At 32.0% G+C, this 17,423-nt stretch overlaps 1 protein-coding gene across 1 annotated transcript; it reads left to right on the top strand.

Annotated features, from left to right (window-relative positions):
• Positions 1-661: 661 nt before the first annotated feature.
• LOC107848571 lies at positions 662-10,085 on the top strand. Its single transcript, XM_016693360.2, has 4 exons — positions 662-1,362; positions 2,185-2,352; positions 7,906-8,686; positions 9,146-10,085. The coding sequence occupies exons 1-4, from the start codon at positions 817-819 to the stop codon at positions 10,072-10,074; spliced, it is 2,424 nt and encodes an 807-aa protein (XP_016548846.2). The 5' UTR covers positions 662-816; the 3' UTR covers positions 10,075-10,085.
• The last annotated feature ends 7,338 nt before the right edge of the window (positions 10,086-17,423 follow it).

The raw sequence follows: 17,423 nt of genomic DNA on the forward strand, positions 1-17,423 counted from the left end.
ACTGGTGGATGGGGTAGGGGACGATGGTGGACTGGTGGGGGAGGGGGTGGGGTGCTGGATGGGGTTGGGGGAGGGGGAGGGCCTTTTTTTTATTTTTTTAAAATATTATTTTTAAAAAAATATTTTTAAATTTAAAAAGTTGAAAAATTTTGAATCTTTAAAAAATATTATTTTCAAAATTTTTAAAAATATTTTTAAATTTAAAAATCCCAAAAAATGTGCTTCACTCGCTCATACACACGCCTCATCCTAGTCAGCCCTTTTAATGCCACATAGGCCAAGTCAACGGTCAAAGGGTTTGAAATATTATTTTTTAGTGGGTTCAGGGATTTAGATGACAAACATGTAAGTAGAAGTGTCCAACTTACAAAACGGACATAATACAAGGTCCATCGAACCATTTTGCCGACAGAGAACATGTCGAAGTTCTGGAAATAGTACAGTTTATAGGGTCATTATTCCCTCATTTATTGTAAAATCTTCTCATACTCATCCTGTATACTAATTTAATGAACTCACCCTTAGTTTTAGTTTTTTCATTGGAAGTTCTTGGCTGGCGTAGGCATCCACAGTCACACCTTAGTGCCCCAGCCCCACAAGGATCCCACTACGTTTCTCACGTTCTGTCCCACAAAATCAGCTCTATAAAAACCCAATTCTACCACTCATTCGGACGTGACCAAAAAAAGAGAAGGAAATTTAGAGCTAGCATTAACTAAACTTAGCCAATACAACAAAACAAACGTCATTCATCTTCTCTCCCAAAAAAACAAAAACATAGATAGTTCCAATTCTTATAATCTCAATCTCTTTAAAATGGCAACCTCTAACTTTGAATCCATTCGAGCTAGAGCTGTGTGGCGGACTTGTCTAGCCCCCGCCTTTCGGACCGCCTTGGCTTGTTCCATAGTTGGGGTAGCCACCCTTTTCGGCCCCGAATGTTTCAAGACCCAAGTCGCATTCCCCGCTTTTTCCTACGTTACGGTTATTCTCGTCGTGACTAATGCCACGTTAGGTGACACTTTGCGTAGTTGTTGGCTCGCTATTTACGCCACGATTGAAGGTGTTTGCCCTGCTATACTGAGCCTGTGGTTGATCGGGCCGGCCCGGCTCACAGCCAGCACCACGGCTACTGCCGTGGCACTGAGCGCGTTCGTGGTGGTCCTGCCCGAAAACACTCACTTGATAGCGAAGCGCATAGCGCTAGGTCAACTAGTGATTGTGTATGTCATAGCTTATATTAACGGTGGGCAAACGAAACAGGTTATGCACCCGGTTCACGTCGCGGCTAGCACGGCCGTTGGAGTGGTGGCTTGTGTTTTAGCATTGTTGCTTCCCTATCCCAACCTTGCTTGTTGTGAGGTGAGAATAATCAAATTCTCAGTTGAAAATAGAAGTAGCAGCACCAGCCGTAATTAATAGTATCAAGTTCAATTGGTACTACTCCCTCCGTCCCAAATTGAGATGACACACTGATTAAGAAAAATAATTAATAACATGTCTAGTTTACCATAGTATCCGATGTTTACAATTTAATTTGAAGAAAAAGTAATTAATGCAAAGGGTACAATATAAATTTTTTTTTTTTGTCTTGTCTTGATTAATGAAAAAAATACGTAAAATGGAAAATCAAATTAAAACGTTTGGGACAGAGGAAGTACTTGACTAGGTGAATTCATAAAAGCTAGTGTTAAATGCATTATTACTCGTTCCCTTTTCAAGCATTAGTTGCACTAAATTTGTCTTCGACATTTCAGTAATATTGATTTTGATATACTTTACTTGATTCGTATGTTTATCTAAAATAATATTTCTATCTTTATAAAATAGTGATAAGATTCTATGCACACCATCCTCTCCACTTACACTTATATATAACTTATGAATTTACGTTGTATATGTTATTATTATTATAAAATTTAGTAATGTTCTCCAGAATTAACCTATGTACATCAACTGATCGATCGATAAGTAGCACTAATATTTTAACGCGATTATGCAATTTAATCTGCTATAGAAGATTATTTGCATTATTTTTTAAGATTATGTATAGTTCCTTTAGTTTTCAAATGACATGAGTGCTAAAGAAATTTAAATGTAATAACATGATTAAACTATTTATTGTAAATACAGGGTACGTGAACAAATATTTTTCTTTAACAAGATATTGGTTAATGTTTACAGGTAAAAGAGAAAAGCAGGCTCTTCGTGGAAAATGCTGCCGAGAGGATTAATCTATTTGTGAAGGCTTTTTCGGCTGAAGACAACACTTCGGCACTTGCTTTAATTTCCCAAGCCAAGTCCTTAGTTATCAATGGACCCAAACTTCTCCAAGCTATTAAATCCAAGCAAGTAAGCCCATTATTGACATATTGGCATGTTTATTACGTCTTCAGTCTCAATTTTTGTAGCATTATTCGACTGTCTATGAAATTTAAGAAGATAAAAGTCTTTTGAAATTTACGACCAGTTAAGTCTTAAACATTTATATGACCATTAATCATCCCATTTAGAATAAAATGAATTTTTTGTAGTAACTTTGGTGTTCGGACCAACTTGCACATTGTTAATTTCATAGAATACCTGTCATCTCCCACTATCAAAAGATGCTAGGTAATTTTGACTAACAAAATTATATATATAAGAAGAATTCACCCAAGTATTTTTATAGAACCTAAGGTCTCATGATCCTAACCTTTCATTGACCGATGTCACATCCTTAGATGCAAACAAAAGTTTTGAAATTAAATATTTTTAAATATAGAAGTACGATATTTTTTTTGAGGCGGAGCCAGAATTTCAAGCAAGGAGTTTAATATTTGAAAAAAATCTAGTCAAAGGGGGTTCAACACCTATTATATATGCATAAAAAAAATAATTTTAATCATGTATAAATAATACATTTTTTCATCAAAGGTTGGTTTCGTCGCTGCTCTTTAGGACTGACCAAAAAGTAAAACATGTCATCTAATTAAGATAGAGAGAGTAACTAGTTACTTCAAACTAAGGGTGTCAAGTGGGCTGAGTCGGGTTAACCTGGAACCGGCCCGTGAAATTTAGCCGGGTTGTGGGCTGGTCTGGGTTCGGGTTCAATCGTAAATTTTGTAAAAACAATCCTGAACCGGCCCACTTTTCCCAACCTGATCTAACCCACCTAAACCCGGTCAAACCCCGTTAAAAATCCGATCAAAACCGGTCAAAAACAAAAAAAAAATCCAATATACGCTATATATACCCACCTATATACATTTTAAATACGTTAAATAATATATATATATATATATATATATATATATATACACTATATATATAGTATATACTACATTAGAAATTAAAAAATATATACACATACACAATTACACATGTAATCGTGTATATGACTATACGTTAGTTAAATATATATATTACTCTAAATAAAACATATACTACAAGATATATACTACAATATAATGATATATATAATAATTTGTAAAACATATACACATGTATACGTTAAATATATAGGTCAATAGAAGATATATACACATATATATGTACCATTCAATATATACCTACTACTTTAAAGAAAATATACTACAATATATACACACACTATATATATAGTTATACACTAATTTATAAAAGATATACACATGTATACCTTAAATATATATGTCTATAGAAGATATATACACATATATACGTACCATTCAATATATACGTACTACTTTAAAGAAAATATACTACAATATATATATACTACAATATATACATACACTATATATATAGTTATACACTAATTTATAAAATATATACACATGTATACGTTAAATATATACGTCAATAGAAGATATATACACATATATACGTACCATTCAATATATACGTACTACTTTAAAGAAAATATGCTAAAATATATACACACACTATGTATATAGTTATACACTAATTTATAAAACATATACACATGTATACGTTAAATATATATGTCTATAGAAGATATATACACATATATACGTACCATTCACTATATACGTACAACTTTAAAGAAAATATGCTAAAATATATACACACACTATATATATAGTTATACACTGATTTATAAAACATATACACATGTAAACGTTAAATATATATGTCTATAGAATATATATACACATATATACATACCATTCAATATATACGTACTATTTTAAATAAAATATACTACAATATATACACACACTATATATATTGTTATACACTAATTTATAAAACATATACACATGTATACATTAAATATATACGTCTATAGAAGATATATACACATATATACATACCATTCAATATATACGTACTACTTTAAATAAAATATACTACAATATATACACACACTATTTATATAGTTATACACTAATTTATAAAACATATACACATGTATACGTTAAATATATATACTATTTTAGAAAATATATACACATATATACACTATTTTAAATAAAACATATGCTACTTAATATAATAAATTAATAATAGTATAATACTTAATAGTAAATTAATAATATATTAAAACTAAATTTTTAATTTAAGCTAGAAATTCAATTTAAACCATTAAATGGAAAAAATTACAAAGTAAGGACCAAGGAATGAATGATTGTTGAATTTTATTTATTGCAAAATGATCCAAAAATTATAATTTACATGAATGAAAAATCTATAAATTTTGCATCATTTTCTCCAACTCATTCATGTTAATAATAACGGGAACATGCATAGGATAGTCAAAGTCAACGGGGGTAAAATCATGCATTGAACTTGATTCTGCTGAGTTCTCTCGTGAAGTCATAGTTTCTTCAAGTCTCTGCTCGTCGTTCGGTTCCGCTTCCATTCCTTGATTTCTTCGTTTGGCTCTAATCCAATCTCTGAGGCAAATGAGAACTTCATTGCATTGCTTCCTAATGAATATCGGTTGTCTTCAAGTTGCTGTCGTCCTAGACTAAAAGCGCTCTCCGTTGAACTGTTGACATTGGAGCATTCAAGATATCTCTAGCTAATCTTGAAAGCATAGGATATTCTGTTTCATTACTCCTCCACCAATCCAATGCTTTGATCCTTCGTCTGCGATCCTCTAGCGGTGACCGAAGATAATACTTAACCTCTTCCCGATAAGTTGATGTGTAAGCTCCCTACTTGACACTGTTCCAACAATTTAAATCATAAAAGTGATCAGGAAAGCCACTATGTGCAGTCCTTTTAGAAGATGATGGCTCCTCGGGAGAATGAGGAGCTACAGCTGAAGTGATATTTGTAGGTACGGCTAAATCAATTAAATCAGCATAGTGATTATATAATTTATCTATGTATTCATTCGCATCACCCATAGCCGTCCACAAATCAGGTTGTACTTGTTAAGAATCATTGTTAGTATTTATTTCTAAATTGGCATAAATAGTAGTACTAAAGTGGCACATAGTATTATATTTCATGCACGGATTAAGCATAGCACCAACCAAGTAAATAGGAGAAATCGGAAAAAAATATTTTTTAAATTTAACAAACATGACACCAACAACATCTTTGTAACCTTCTTTATTTTTATATTCTTTGAGTAAAGCAGAAATATCAGATATATATGCCAAAATATTACAAACAGTAAGATAATAAGCACAAAAAAATTCAACCGTAGCTATATAAATTTTTTCCAAAAACTTAACAAGATCATTAATTACAATCCAATCAGAATCATGTAATATGCAATCAGCAGAATCAACAAACGAACCACAATATTGGTTAAAAGATAGTGTAATAGGAACTCTATATTTATAACAAGTTTTTTAAAAAATCATACGTAACATTCCTTCTAGTTTCACATTCTTCAGGCATCAATATCGGTGCAAGTCCATTTTGTTCACATTTAAGTTTAAAGTCTCCAATTCTACTCCTATGATTATTTCCTTGAATAAAACCAACGACAAGCCGAATTTTTTCAATATAAAACTCAAAAAACTCAAGACCATCTCTTACAATTAAATTATATATATGACATGCACACTTAATATGAAAAATTTTAGGTAACGGCAGAGATAGCTTAGATTTTAATTTTGTTATAGCAGTATTGTTGTTAGAAACATTATCAAAAGCAATACATAAGATTTTATTTTCGATACCATAAAATTTTGCAACTTTAGCAATCGAATCAGTAATAAATCTCCAGTATGTTTACGATCTTCATCATATAAAAAAACAAGAATACGTTTTTGCATAATAAGACTACTATCTATCCAGTGACAAGTAATTGTTAAATAATCATTTTTATTTACAGCACGCCCAAGATCAGAAGTTAGGGACATTCTACATTGAATATTTTTTAACAACGTTGATAATAAAAACAATATTGTGAATGAAGTCTAAAAATATCGGCCCGACAAGTACTTCTAGGAATACCATTAAACATAGGATTATAAATTGCTTGAATATAATGAATAAAGACATCAGAAGAAGGAAAATTAAAAGGCAAACAACCCATAACTATCGTTTTAGCTATTTCTTTCCGGTCCCTCAATTTATTATACTTCTTCATTACCTGACTGGTTGCTGGGTCCATTCTAGTTTGCGTTAGCCCATCAACATCCGCACCACCTCGTACAATATTTAACTCTCTTTCGTGAGCATCACCTATATGTCTCATTAACGTACCCGTACCCCCTTACTTGCCTCCGCTTTTATGCTTATATATTTGTTGACAAATATTGCATTGCACCTCAGTATGTGATATACGTTCAAAAAATTGTCATGCAATACTAGTTGTTTTACAAGCTCTTGGGGCACGAGGAGGACGGAAAGAGAGATTAACCGATTCAGATCTAACGTTAGCATTTTCTACTGCGGGTGTCTCACTAATATTTTTATCATCTTCTTCTAAATTAACCGCATCTACTTCATTTTCTTCTTCTATACCGTAATTTTTCTGAGGTTTTACATAATCCATATTGTGGGCACCTACACCTAAAGGTATGCCTACTTCTTTCTCAAAAGGTTGACTAAGCGGTGCCAGAGCCACACAGGTATATCTACTACTTAAAGTACCTCTACCGCTAGTAATTAGCTTTTTACTACCACTACCGCTTTCGGGATAAAAAATTTTTACACCTTTAGTAGCGAGGTTTCTTATTTTATCCATAATATAAATTAAATTAAAAAAATTTAAAATACACAAATATAATAAAATTAAATATTCAACAATTAATACACTAAATAAAAATTAAACGTAAGAGATGGAACAACAATACCAAATTTTAAAAGTATTAGAAGATTGCGAGTTTAGAAACTTCCACTCGTACTTTATAATCGCTAAATTAAAAAATTAAAGTGAGCACTTTAGGAAATTAAATATATAAAATGTTTGAGAATTGAGATTTGAGAGAGAATGAGAATTGAGAGAATGAAAAATTGTGTGGAAAATGATTTGAAAGTGTAGGGTATATATAGGAATTTTTTCGGGGTTAAAAAATAATTTTAAAAGCATTTTTTTTGTTTTAATAATAAATGTCAAACTAGCCGTTTGGACCCAAAAACGGCTATATAGCCATTGGGCCAACGGCTAGTTTGGGCCCAACGGACCAAATGCCACTTTTTTTTTTAAAAAAAAAATTGAATCCGGGCCAATTTTGGACCGATTAACCGGCGGGCCCGAACTGGGCTTGATCCAAGTCGAGTTAACCGGGTCCAACCAAAAAAATAAGCCGGCCCTAAACCGATACCCTACAACCCATAGGCTGATCAAGCCAGGTCAAACGAGGCTGATTTTCTTAAACAGGTTGGTTCGGGCTGGGTTGAACCGAGTCAACCCCGATTCAACCCGGCCCGGTTCAACCCGGCCCGTTTGACCGGCTTACTTCAAACGTAATTAACTTGTCCTCATTTTCTTTTACTTGAATCTGGTAACAGGAAAGCATGAAGTGGGAAAGATTTCCTTTCAAGTTCTTAAGACCATATGGAGAGAATCCAGGGGAAAAATTTCAAGAAATCCAAGCACCCTTAAGAGGGATGGAAATTGCATTAGAAAATTCCTCTCCATTTCCAGTTAGCATTCTCAACACAGAGCTAAAATATGGTCTAGAAAAACTAGGAGATCACATCTCAAAGCAAATCAAGAACATGTCCCTTGACGAGTCCGCGACTGTCCCGGAGTCAAACGCACATGACGCAGAAAAGTTCCTCCAAACACTTCAAACACTTCAACCAACGAAAAAAGACCTACCGTCTTTATTTTTCCTCTTTTGCCTAAAATTGTTGTTAAACAAACAAATTTCCCCTTTATCAGCCAAACAAGAAGAATACATTGGTTCCAACAAACAAATTGATCATCATCAAGAGGGATTTATGAGAAAGTTATGGAACAAGTTGGCAATTACTATAAATAGTAGAAGATTTATGGCAGCTTTTAAATGTTCACTTTCATTAGGCCTTTCAATACTTCTTGGATCAATTTATAGCAAGGAAAATGGATTTTGGGCAGGGCTACCAGTTGCAATAAGCCTAGCAGCAACAAGAGAAGCAACATTTAAAGTTGCTAATGTTAAATTACAAGGGACAGTGTTGGGAACAGTATATGGTGTCTTGGGATGTTTTGTTTTTGAAAGATTTGTGCAAATAAGGTTGTTGTCTTTGCTTCCTTGGTTCATAGTCAGCAGCTTTCTGAGCCGTAGCCGGATGTACGGCCAGGCAGGTTGGATTTCTTTTCTTTTAAATTATATATATAGTCTGTGTAAAGAAGTTACACCATATCAAATCATTTATGTATGTTGTAGCCGGTAATTTGTCTTATTTTCAAAATTATAATTCTTATAGAAGAAGTTTACCTGAAGATATCTTTTGTATGATCTAATAGTGTAAAATAAACCTCTTTACACTAACGGGTATATATAACTTATGCTCAACTGGGCGCTAGAATTAAACAACAAAAAGATTCATGTTCTTCAAAGGAAGATGAACTACACATAGGTTCCATTGAATCATCATTTTGGCATGACGTATAGATATATAAGTAAAAATATTATTAAATTTGAATCCCGAATTTTGGAGGTGATTTTTTGCTTATGAACCTTTAGAAATACTTCCAACCTATCAATTAAGTTTAAATCTTGAATCCGTCTTTTTGATGTTGCTCATTTTGTTTTGTGCTCAGGTGGAATTTCAGCAGTTATTGGAGCAGTACTAATTCTAGGTAGACAAGGATTTGGTCCCCCAAGTGAATTTGGGATAGCAAGAATCACAGAGACCTTCATTGGATTATCATGTTCCATCATGGTTGAAATTTTGTTCAACCCAACAAGAGCTTCAACATTAGTTAAAATCCAGCTTTCCAACACCTTCAAAACCTTACACCAATGCATCGACTCAATTACCTTTTCTTCCTCTAACAAAAACAACTTGGAGGATATCCATAAGAATCTAAAGTTCCACGTAAATGAATTGGGAAAATTCATAGCGGAAGCTGAGGCAGAGCCCAACTTTTGGTTTTTGCCTTTTAGTAGTGGTTGCTATGGTAAGGTCATGGAGTCCTTGTCAAAGATGATGGATTATGTACTTTTTGGGTCACAAGCACTAAGATTCCTCCAACAACATTCGACAAGTTCAGTCGACTGGAACAACCTGGATAATGACCTCATGCTTTATAAGGATTTAATCGGCACATCCACTAAATGTTACGCGGAGGTGAGTTTGGTAAAATCACTTGCTATACTTGACAAGGAATTCGAGAAAAAGAAACTGCCAATAGATCTTGAGTTGGGAAAATCATCATCATATAATATAAGGGCATCATCAAGTGAAGAGGGGATTTTAAATTCTTATCTTCAACATTCAAATGAACTTGCGGATTTTATAGTCAATGTTGATAGTAATAAAAGTGATGAGAAACTTAAACGCCAATTGGTTTTAAGTTTGAGCGCTTTGGGTTTTTGCATGGAGAGTCTTGTGAAGGAGACTAAAGAAACAGAGAAGGCAATTAAAGAAATTGTACAGTGGGAGAACCCATCGTGTCATGTAAATTTGTATGACATTGCTTGTAAAGTAAGGGCTTTAGCTAATACTGAAACAAATTTAAATGAATGAAATTTCAAAAATGATTGTTAAACGACATCTTTAATCATGAGTCAATAATTTTGTCTAATATTTTAAACTAAACAAGTTCGATTAGATCAACTTATGAAAATTCAAAAATTATTTGAAAAATTACTATTATAAGTTCAAAATTTTTCACGTCAATGTGATAAAAATATTAGTGGAATTTAATATAGGTTGAATCTCGATGATGGAATATGTCATGAGGTTGAATCCCGATGATGAAATATGTCATGTAAATTGAAAGGAATAATGTACTTCCTCTGTTATAAAAGGAAAGTCTCTTTTTTTTTTTTTTTCTAACTCTTAACTATTAACATTTTAATACATTCAGCATATTTTAATTTAAGTAATTTTACTTTCTTAAATTACGTGTTATATTAAAAATAGATAAATAAATTAAAATAGAGATAGTAACTTATTTTTTTTTGAGATAGTAACATTATATTGTAAGAACTCACAGAAGTGGCTCAATATAATGCATGTACTCCAATGCATGTTGAGTGAGTTCATTTGAACCTTTTAAATCGAGAAGGCTAGCTAGCTGATATGTGTAAGATATTTTAAAATATTTAAATTAATTTCTTTGCAATTTCAAGTGAAAAACAAATATATTGAAGTTTCTTTTTTAATAATGAGAGAAAATTAATTTTGATCACATGACAAATTAATGATCAGTCAATTTACTTGGGGACTAGTTAACATATGTTCTTGGAGAACACATAAAGTAAATACTTGTTGTCAAAGTAAATAAATTAATGTATTTGTTACTTTTATTTTTCACCCACTAAAATTGGCTATAAATAGCCAACACTTTGAATAAAGAAAAATGCAACAAAATATATATATTCTCCTAATCTCCTTCCCTTCTCTACTAACTTTTCTCATCATATTTTACTTTGCTTTTATCTTATTATAATTTTCTTTCTAAGTTAAAACTTGTTGATTTATAATTAATTTTGTTGATTCATGTATCCTCTAATTAATTAGGGAAGACTTATATAATTCTTGAATATCCTCTAATTAATCAGGGAAGTACTTGTTTAATCCTGGGGAAAGATTTCACATTGCGAAAATAGTTTCTTAGGACAGTGCCTAGCACGACTCAAGTATTTTATATGTTACTTAAAATATTATAATAGTTATAATTTTGACACCCTTAGTGCCTATGTGACACATACGTGGCACAACACACTGAAGTGTCCACGTAGGCACTAAGAGTGTCAAAATTACACTTTTAATTAGTTCAGGGGGTAATAGGACCCCCTTTAAGTTAATATGTGTCATAACCTTTTTGGATATAGTTCAGGGGGTAATTGAGTATTTTCTCTTATTATTATTATTATTGTTGTTGTTATTATTATTATTATTGAAACTTGCGATATTATTATAGAAGAAACATTATTATTGTTGCAGTTTATTTATTGTCACAAGCGTTAGTGAGATTTATTATCGTTTCCCAACAATCTAAGAAACTATGACATATAATATTTGTCCTAAGACCGTCAATAATACTGATATTGGTGTTGCTATGGTTGCTTCCATTCCAAATATTTTGTCAGACTATGATACTGCAGAATACAGGTATGCAAGTAAACTTGGTTATGCATCTAATGCTAATAATAAAATCTTCATAGAATATACATCTCAATGCAAGAGAATATGTCAAAAAAAATGACAATCCCGCTAAGTCAAAAATAAATTAGACTAAAACGGATGATATAATTGTTGCGGTCACTTCAGAAATGAATATTGAGACCAACGTGAGAAATTGGGTGGTAGACTCTGGTGCTACTAGGCACATTTGTATAAATAAAAATGATTTTATATCATACACCCAAGTTGAGAAAGAAGAAGAAATTGTTTATCTTGAGACCTCGAGAACTATTCAAGTTCTTGAAAAGGCAAAGTTCTTCTCAAACTCACATTTGGTAAAACTTTGGCATTGAGTAATGTTGCATATATCATAATTAATTTAATTTCTGTGACATTATTAGAAAAAGTTGGAATAAAGGTTATATTTAAAAACAATGAGGTCATACTAACTAAAAATAATATTCTTATTGGAAATGGACGTTGTAATCATGAATTATATATGCTTAATACTCATAATGATATTACTACTTCTACATATTTAACTGAGTCTATTTCTTTATGGCATGCTAGATTAGGACATGTTAGTTTCTCTTATATAAAGAATATGCAATCACTTGGTTTGATATCTGATTTAAACTCAAATAATTATGATAAATGTGAAATATGTGTTGAAGCTAAAATTACTAAAAAGTCATGTTTTTCAATTAATAGAAAAACTGAATTATTATCTTTGATTCACACTGATTTGGGTGATTTAAAACAAACTATGACTAGAGATGGAAAAAGATATTACACTACTAAAAAAATTGTAAAAAGAAACTTAAAAAAGAGACCTCATGAGATCTCTTTTCTTGGAAAAGAGACTTCAAAAGCGACCTCAATGGATGGTCTCTAAAACATAGGTCGCTTTTTGTAAGAGACCTCATGAGGTCGCTTAAAAGCAATCTCACGAGGTCACTAGGGTTATTTTTTGGATTTTTAAAAAGAGACCTCATGAGGTCTCTATATTATTTTTTATAATAATTATTACTTTATTAAAAGAGACCTCGTGAGGTCTCTAAATTATTTTTTATAATAATTATTATTTTATTAAAAGAGACCTCATAAGGTCTCTATTTGATTTGATTTTTTTTATTTTTTAATTAAAAGACACCTCATGAGATGACTATTATTTTTTAATTTTTTATTATAAATAATTTATTTAAAACATAAGCGACCTCTTGCGGTCTCTTATTTAAGCATGTGGAAAATGAAATTATGAAAAAGCAACCTCATTAGGTCGCTTTTGATCTTTCTCTAGCAAATGAAAATAAGCACTAGCAACCTCATGAGGTCTCTTTTCTAAAAAAAAGAGATGGTAATAACTGTTTTTACAAATACCTGCCATTTTAATTCAATTCAATAATATATACAATATAATCAATTAAATCGAACTTCAAGAGCTCCCACCAATCAATCAAACTACAATAAACACACGTAAATAAAATCTAATGAACACTAAAAGAAAATCAAATTTAAATACCTTAAAATTAAACGAACAAAGTATAAAAATCATAAATTACTTATAGAATAATATTGTTCAGACTACTTTAAAGTTTTAATGCATTCAAAAACACTTAATAATTCAAATAAACCATCACAAAGTACATAGTTTAGATTATCTAACACAAGACTCAACTTTAACAATGCAGTGATGCATTGCCCACATAATAATCCTCATCATCTTCATCACTATTGGGATCCTCGGGCACATCTCTGTATTGACCATATACTCCATGTAAAATAGGTAGAGACTTGGGCGGTCGAGGAGTGCGAACTGCATCACCAGGACGAGGAGGAATCCCTCGGGAAGCAAGTATATTAATTACTTTTTGGGTATCTATTGCATAATATAGGTGATATTCCAGTCCTTCCATGAACCTACCAGTGACTCTGAGCTCCACTCGTATGTAAAGATCCACCCTTAATAGATTCTCTAGCTTTCTTGTCAATTTCTCTTATCTGGTTGAACCTCAAATCGATTGCCCAATGGTCAGTTAACTTTTTCCAATTTTCAAAAAGAACCCACCTAAGCCTCTTGTTATTTTCACGAGTTTTTGATAGCATGCCAACAAGTATGCGCGCAGCTTTTAACTTAAACTTTGTAGTAATTTGAGCTTCATGTTCTGGACGTCAAAAATACTTTCTCTGTAATTACAAGATAAATTAAGATAAATTAATCAGAGAGGGCAGCAAAACAACATGATTTACAAGTCTGAACTCTACTTTTGCAACTTGGGGAATTTCACAGACAAGCTTGAGAACCTAGACAAATTGTAACAAATGAAATAGGACAAGCAAGCTGGTCATAAGTGTTGTTTAATATGGTACTACATGACGATTATATTGTATGGAGAAAAAAATATGCATTGCATGGTTAACTATTACAGAAAAATTGTGCAGATTCCTTCACACCTTCAAAGTCATTGAATAACACACATTCTTTACCCCCCAAAAAACATACCTATCTTACAAGTTTTCAACGGCAGTACAAAGAAGTTAAGAGGTGTAATAACTACTACTGGCTTATCACTATAACACAAATAATTATTTCAAGTTTGAACTCTACTTTTGCAACTTGGGGAATTTCACAAACAAGCTTGAGAACCTGGACAAATTGTAACAAATGGAGAAGGATAAGCAAGCTGGTCATAAGTGTTGTTTAAGATGGTACTACATAACTATTATATTATGTGGAGAAAAAAACATGCAATGCATGGTTAAGTACTATTACAGAAAAATTGTGCAGACTGCTTCAAGTCTTCAAAGTCATCGAAAAATACACATTCTACCCTCCGAAAAACATACCTATCCTACATGTTTTCAACGACAATATAAAAGAGTTAGTGGTGCAATAACTACTACTAGCTTACCACTATAACACTAATAATTATTCCGAGTCTAAACTCTATTTTCATCACACACATCATGTTTTTTAGCCTCATCATAAAAAGAAGATGAAACTTCAAGTAATCTAGACTGAACATTATCAAATTTTGAACTATATAAATATTAATTTTCTATCTCATCATCACTATATCATTAGCACTTTTTTTTTATTGAATACGCCATAACAAACAGCTATACCAACCAAAATAAGTTGAACCAGTTCCTAATTTACTATATTCAAAGCTTGCCTAATAATTTCAGGAGCTTCCGAAGAAAAAAGTAGAAATGCAACTCAAAATATCACAACTAGCATAGTTTTAAAGGACAAAATGTTATAAAACTTACAAGAGTCTGCATGGTTTGTTGGAACTAATTCACATTTTTGTTTCTGTTTTTGGAGATGTAAGGTAGTGAATCTTGATCCATTTGAAAGATAGAAACTTGGGTTGTGTTGGATTTCGGATATTGTTTTATATGTGGTAGATTGTGAAATGAATATTAGAAGATGAGAAGTCTTAGGAACTCTTGAATACCATTGTTCAAGCCATATAAAGAGTCCACCCATCACTTAAAAGGATCGGTGTGAGACTCTTCAAAACAAGACAACTCCATAACTAAATATGGATTGATTATGAAATGACAGTTCACCAAGAAAAAGTAAAAATTGAAAAATTATGAAATAGGACTCAAAACATAATATGTTTGTTAACTTCCGGTAACCGGAGCTAAGACACTCCACGGCCTTTACCTTAACAACAACAACAACAAAAAAAAAGCTTCTTCTGTCACTGAGTAGCTACAATATGGACAGTATAAATGTCATTATTTACGACAACGGAACTAGGGTATTATTAATTCTCTTTTTTTTTTTTGAATTTCATTGGAATCCATTGTTTAACACAATTATTTTTAATCTACTAGAAATTCATCTCAATATTCCACAACTGTAAAACCAAACTGATCTTTAATTATTGAAACAATTAATAGATAAGAGAAAATAGGAATAAAGTTGATGACTTTAAATGTGTCAAAGTTTTATAAGTATTTCTGACATATTAAGTTTACATCAAAGAAAGCATTTGAATATTGATAAGGTATTATACATCAGATAACTTTTTGCTCAAACAACTGTACCTGTAAAGTTTTATCATACACATTTTCCTATTTTTTTTAAGCTCGTGCATTTTTTCTGCAATTATTGTAACTTCTGAGGATGTGGCAACAAAAGAAAAGTTTCCCAAGTCACCTAGATAACCTAATCAGACCTAAAACACGACCACAATACTCACCAATCGGTCAGGTACTTCCAAATAGGAAACATAACATGAGAATCTCAAGGTGCTATAAATAGAATACAACAATTTTAAATCACAAATTAGGTGTGAGTGGGAGGGTTGTCTAATTAGTTATACAACACCTTCAGCTCCAATTGTTAGGCTCAGATTTAAGTTAGCAAGATGAAATGTAAACTACTGTTGATTCCTCGACACGTGAAGAATCGCCAGGGTGGGTTCTTTAAGTTACTCCTTTTTATGGTGGTTCCCGATCTAGCGTGCGCCCACTTCACCTATTCCACAGGATACCTTCTACCTCCTACCAACCCAAGTACCGCTTGAATAATGGGCTCCCACTATTTTCATTTGCTTCATTAACCACTAAGCCACACCCTAAAGCGCGGTGATTTGGTGAGGGTTGGGTTTAAAAAGTATCAAGAATGTGATGAATGGAAATAAGACAGAAGACATGAACAAGTACCACAGAAACTTGTAAACACTAAAAGTGAGGGAGGGACCTCAGTATCAAGATTTGACTAAATTTATGAGATTCATTCAACAATTTATACACCAAAAAAGGCCATATTTCTGGCAACAGATAACTCCACAGTAATCATTTATGACCAATATTGTACAATAACAAATCTTTAAGTATCCCTCACTGCAACATGTGATAACCACTCTTTACACAAGAAGAAAGTTTTTCAATCCTAAAGCATTGAGATTATTGCAGTACTACAATTTCTAATTCAACTTGCAATCAAGTCTCAAGATTTGAATTTTTAAAAGGAATAAATACATAATGAATGTTAATATCACAAAACTTAAAATTAAAAATTGTATCTTGTGAAAGTTTAATTTTCAATTCAGACATACTTGAAGAACTACCACTATCACCACCTAGGGATTCAACAGAACCTTGTGACCCCAATTGCCCATGTCCTTGCTTTTTACTTTTTTTCCTTGTCAAATTTATTCCACCACCTGATAAAATACGTTGCCTTGCAACACCAGCCAAATCATAAACACCATTCTGAAATCATAAACATTGTTCTGAAATATCTTGCGTGTTAAGTGTTAGATTCTTTAGATAGTCAGATACCCAATTCTGAAAATAACATAAAACCTCAACTAAACAAAAAGCATTTTAAAAAATCGCATAAAACCCTCAACTATTTGATCGAAAAGCATAAATTTGAAACACAGTTCTGAAATAAAATCAAGAAAGACAAAAATAAAATACAGTTCAAGACAACAAACACCCTAATTATTCATAATAATCTTCACATTTTGGGAAATTAAAGGAGATCCAAGAGATTCATATATTCACATTCTATTCTATATATAAATAAAAAAGTTCAAAGCTTGCAACCTTACTTGGAATGAAACAGCCGACGGATGTCGGATTTGAGAGAGAAGATCGAATTTGAGAGAGGAAAGTTTGAGAGAGAGTTGAATTTGAGAGAGGGTGCTAATCCACTTTTGCATTTTTTTTCTTTTTAATTATAACAATATATATTTATAAAGTAAATAAATATTTTT

The sequence above is a fragment of the Capsicum annuum genome, chromosome 11 (genome assembly GCF_002878395.1).
Source record: "Capsicum annuum cultivar UCD-10X-F1 chromosome 11, UCD10Xv1.1, whole genome shotgun sequence".
In the NCBI taxonomy this organism is placed as follows: Eukaryota; Viridiplantae; Streptophyta; class Magnoliopsida; order Solanales; family Solanaceae; genus Capsicum; species Capsicum annuum.

Coding starts and splice junctions, on each gene's coding strand:
- LOC107848571 (XM_016693360.2), top strand. CDS start 817: ATGGCAACCTCTAACTTTGAATCCATTCGAGCTAGAGCTGTGTGGCGG. Junction 2,353..7,905: donor AAGCTATTAAATCCAAGCAA/GTAAGCCCATTA, acceptor ATCTGGTAACAG/GAAAGCATGAAGTGGGAAAG. Junction 8,687..9,145: donor CCGGATGTACGGCCAGGCAG/GTTGGATTTCTT, acceptor TTTTGTGCTCAG/GTGGAATTTCAGCAGTTATT.